Source organism: Halichoeres trimaculatus, unplaced genomic scaffold (assembly GCF_033239565.1).
Source record: "Halichoeres trimaculatus isolate MK-OKI-2021-1 unplaced genomic scaffold, fHalTri1.1 fHalTri1_scaffold_15, whole genome shotgun sequence".
In the NCBI taxonomy this organism is placed as follows: Eukaryota; Metazoa; Chordata; class Actinopteri; order Labriformes; family Labridae; genus Halichoeres; species Halichoeres trimaculatus.
This window is the reverse complement of record NW_027437193.1, coordinates 31,391,177-31,395,842: the sequence shown is the minus strand read 5'-3', so window position 1 is coordinate 31,395,842 and position 4,666 is coordinate 31,391,177. Positions and strand designations below refer to the sequence as shown.

The 4,666-nt window shown below is 41.4% G+C and overlaps 1 protein-coding gene across 1 annotated transcript; it reads left to right on the top strand.

The window, feature by feature from the left end:
- Positions 1-2,407: 2,407 nt before the first annotated feature.
- Positions 2,408-4,195, top strand: LOC141803815 (uncharacterized). The gene is made up of 2 exons (XM_074687826.1): positions 2,408-2,805; positions 3,557-4,195. Exons 1-2 carry the CDS (start codon positions 2,416-2,418, stop codon positions 4,082-4,084), a joined length of 918 nt encoding a protein of 305 aa, XP_074543927.1. The 5' UTR covers positions 2,408-2,415; the 3' UTR covers positions 4,085-4,195.
- The last annotated feature ends 471 nt before the right edge of the window (positions 4,196-4,666 follow it).

Here is a 4,666-nt window from a genome sequence, read left to right as displayed (position 1 = left end):
TCACGGCTTTTCTCCTCCCTCTCTGCCATTTGTGCGGAGGGAGGCGTGGACGTGCTCTTCTGTGCTCCTCTGCACCTTGACTGCGCCTCTCTTGGCACTGCAGGAAACTTGCAAAGTGCGCCGGTCACGCCCTGTCAGAGCGGCGAAGGCCGGCGCAGGGCAGGTGTGCCTGGGCTTGGTCTACAAAATTAGAGCTCGAAATGTTCAGCATCCTGTCTGTGTATCTTTGTGTTTCTAGCTTTGAACTCATGACTCAGTAACATCCCTGTATGTTGTATCTGATGCTACATTCTGACCATTCACTTGTTTAATGTAAATGTCACAGTGTTTTTAAAAAGGACTGTTGATATTGAACATCTATATGTAATATGGACATGCAGTTCACTTTACTTTACTAACTTTACTTTAGGCTCCCCTTTCTCTGAGGATGAGGGGGTTTGTCTGCTGACTGAAGGTGAAATAAAGGCCAGCTTGAACTTTGTAACTTTCTTGTATGGAGTTTGAGTTTGTACATGCTATTAGGTCTTGTTTGGGTGATGGAGTGTAAAAGCTTTAGGTAGGTCAGGATGTGGGCTGGATGTGGGAACATGAATACCCATCACAGGAGGATCTATCTTTTAAACTTCCTACTGTTCAGCAGGTTCACAAAAGTCAGGTTGGATTTCTCAATTCTGATGTGTTAAGGGTCAAAGTTACATTTCAGTTTCCTTCCACCTGCTGAAATGATATATTTAACTTGGAATATGTGCAAATAAACTTTTGCATCAGCTTTAAAACACAACAGTAAAACAGACTAGAGAAGCGCTGTTACAGGTTTGTTTTGTCAGACTTTACTCATCTCTGATTTTTGGGCCAGATAACAAACTCTGTTTGAGATCAAGAGGGACTGATCGTCTGTATGCCTCACAAATGACAGGCAGCAGGTTTTTGATAAACATGATTTTCACTCCAAAGAGGGAGAGATGGATCCAAATTATTTTCAAATTCTGACTGTTTTACTCTGAGGAAAAAAGATCCCGGAGGTCTGGGGATAATGAAGGGACCGCAGAGAACTTCCATCTTTTCCCTAGCTCTGCCTCTGCCCCGCTCTTTCCTCCTCTCTATCAGGCTCAAAACTCCACTGAGGAAAACACAGTCGGACTCAGTGATGACCCATGCAGGCAAATCCAGCTGGGAACGAATATTTACAGAACTTACCTTCAAAACCTGTCTCCTCAGCAACTTTCAACCAAGCCTGCTCCTTTTTTTCCCAGTCTCTGTAGAGTACTCACGTCATATCCTTTAACTCTGGATGATGACACACCGCACAGAGTGTTTTCTCCTCCATCTTCCGGTGGCATTGGAGCCGGAGCAGGCGGCGGTTCCCCCCCAACGTCATCAAATCAATGACGTCGTGAGGGAATGTCATTGCTGATTGGCGGCCACGGCAGGCCTTCACGCGAATTCGGGTCAAAAGTTCAATATTTTGAACTCTAGCGAATTCGTGTCTGCCGCCCAAACGTGTGAACGCGCCGCCCGAGGCGAATCGGCATCTAGACGCGTCTTTGCATTGACTTTGTATGTAATCGCGCCGCAAATTCGCGTTTGTGTGGCCGTACCTTAAGAACTCTTAGAAGAAGTGCTGTGTGTATACGCTGTACTTACTGGGGCACTGCACGGAATCTTACAGGGTAGTGCTCTCAAATTTAACACTGTAGCTCCGCAGTTACCAGAAACTACAACCACATTTCACAACTGTTGACAGCTGTTCTTCTGCTTTTCATATACTACGTCCATCAACCAATGTTTTACCCGTTCCCACCCCTTCCTATATGTAGTGTTAGAATATCGAGCTTGTGTATATGTGCTTTGCTAAAATATTATCAAAATGTGCTCATATGCGGTCATAAATTAACAGGTTTCTTTACAGATGGTTTTAAGGTCCTGAGAGACTACAGATCAGTGGCGGCTGGCCAATAGAGGGCGCAAGGGTGCCGACCTCCCCAGAAATATATCTAAAAATATCATTATTATCATATAATTATTTATTACACATTATTCAAACAAAATGCATTTTGTACTACCTCATAAAAGCCTTTTAGAAACGTACACTATTTATTTTGAAGAGGATTTTCTTATAAATACATCCTTTCAAATGAAGGGGCGCTGGTCTAACGTAGATAAATGAACGTCCTTCGATTTTTGCCCAGCATGTGACTGCAGGCCTCTCTCTCATTTGCCACCTCAGGGATCCCCCTCAGGGCGCAAAAATTGCGCCCTAGAGACACCCACTTTGATTAGTAGCCAATAAATATTCGTCACTGTATTTTTTCGTCACATGTTATTGGACAACGGACGTTGTCAATCATGTAAACGCATCAGGAGATTTACACATGCGCACTTGGCCTTACACTGTGAATGACAGAGAACTATGGAATGGCGTCTTCAAGTGGAACTACGGCGGACAACACGATTGTTTCTTTACAGAGATACCCTTTTGCGAGGCGCAGCCTTGAAGAAAAGAAAAGAGTAAAGGAGCTTGGGCCGGACCAGCCCGATTTACAGATTCAGCTGCAGACAAGTGATAGAGGACGAGCTTACACTCGCGGTTTCTCGTGGGGTAGCTACGAGAAACGTAGCTGGCTAAGTGGATGCACCGTGAGTAACTCGTTTTACTGCTTCCCTTGTTTACTGTTTCAAACGACCGGCACGGATAACTCTGTCTGCATGATGGTTGAGCAAAGCCATGGTGAAAGCAGCAGCTCCCAGGCCACAAAGAGACGACGAACAACCAGTCCACAGGAACGTCAAAGGATTGCAGAGGAGGTGAGATAAAGTGTTTTAACCACCGATTCACTGAAAAGTAAAGGAGGATGTTTTAATTTCTCTGTGTTAATAGAAGTGTACGAAAATGTAACCAAATTCATGTATCATAAAGAAAATGGACTGATGCATTAATTCTGCAGTACGTGGTGTGTTAAAAGTTCTTTGTATATGTTCATGTCAGGCTTACCACAATAGCGTCTCCGGTCAGGGAGACACATGAGTTTCAGAGTTTACACATAACAAAGAACAGAAGATTACTAATTAAGCAACATAAACAAACATGCCAATTAACTAATACTATATTACAATAAATGCACCAATGGAATATATACTTTGGCAGTCAAGTATGGACATGTGGAAATTAGATTTTTTGCTTTGTGCATGTCCATACACCAGTCTTTTGTGCTGAAAGACCCAGCTCACAGACCTGGATTCACAAGAGTCAATCAGACATCCTGGCCACGACTTTCCCATCTACAGCAGTAAATGTGTAATATGGTATCTCAACACAAAATAAGAGCTGCAAATGAGATCTAAACTGTCAGAACTATTTAAATTGTTTGATAGTCACAAGAAAACTATACTACTACCATGTTTTTTCTTTGGTTCTTTAATCACCACAGTAGGATGTATTTTTGTTAAAAGTTTATCTAAAGAGTCTTATATATATATAAAAAATGATTCTGAAAACAAAATGTTTTTATCTTTTAAATTTGGAGTTAATATTTTCAATGCTTTCCTCTTTCTGTAGGTCTGTGATACCATATTGGGACACACAAAGCAAAGGTTCTCATTCACAAACCACCTTGTCAGTGCCACCCTACTGCAAAGTGACAAGTTTGCACATTACAACAAGACATTTCCTGAAGATGCGCTGACCAGCACTGTGAATGCCTACCCCATGCTCAATGGAAACAAGCTGAAGACAGAGCTCAGTCTTATTTACAGCAAGGATGAGTTCAAAGCCTGCTGTGGTGCTGTGGACCTCTTCCACCTCTTTATGGAAAATAACCTTGGGGAGGTATTCTCAGAAACAGTTACTCTCTTAAAGCTCATCATCACCACACCAATGACCACTGCTGAGGCTGAGAGATGCTTTTCAACTTTAAAACGAATAAAGACTTTTCTCCGAAATACCATGACCCAAGAGAGACTGAATGCTCTAGCAGTGCTGTTGATGGAAAAGGGGCTAGTAACTGAAATAACTGACTTGAACCAAAAGGTTATTGACAAATTTGCTGAACTGAAAGAAAGGAGGGCCAAATTTATGTTCAAGTAATAGTACTGAAGGGAAAATCACAATTTTTTGAATAAAAGTGCTATGTAAATATAGTTTGAGTGGTTGATTTTATTTGTGTTTTTTATTTAGATGTCTTATATTAGTTACTGTACTGGTTTTTTTTTGTTTTTTTTTTCTCTTTTTGTTTAATCCTCTACATAACTGCGCCCCCCCTAAATTTTTTTTATCACCAGCCGCCACTGCTACAGATCACCCAGAACTAAAAAGAAATAAAAGTCATAATATGAGGAATTTAGCTTTGAGCTGTGACAAAGAACTATTCTTGTATGATTGTGTGTTTTTCATATAAATGATATGTTTTCAGTTTTAAAATGAGGAAAACTGAGATGTGGAACAGTGTTTTTTTAATAATCTGAAAGTGTAAGGGATAAAAACAGGAAGTTCAACTGCATAAGTGAAACTGTGGTTTTGTGGAAAACAGACATGTAAGGGAAGAAGTTAAAGGTCTGTCTTTACAAAGGCCATGAGTGTAGGCGTCTGCAAGTGTCTGCATGTGTAACTCTCTTCTAGGAAATCTATGGTTGTCCTGTGCCCAAAAAGAACAACAGCGTGAACGAGCAC

Coding starts and splice junctions, on each gene's coding strand:
- LOC141803815 (XM_074687826.1), top strand. CDS start 2,416: ATGGCGTCTTCAAGTGGAACTACGGCGGACAACACGATTGTTTCTTTA. Junction 2,806..3,556: donor GTCAAAGGATTGCAGAGGAG/GTGAGATAAAGT, acceptor CTCTTTCTGTAG/GTCTGTGATACCATATTGGG.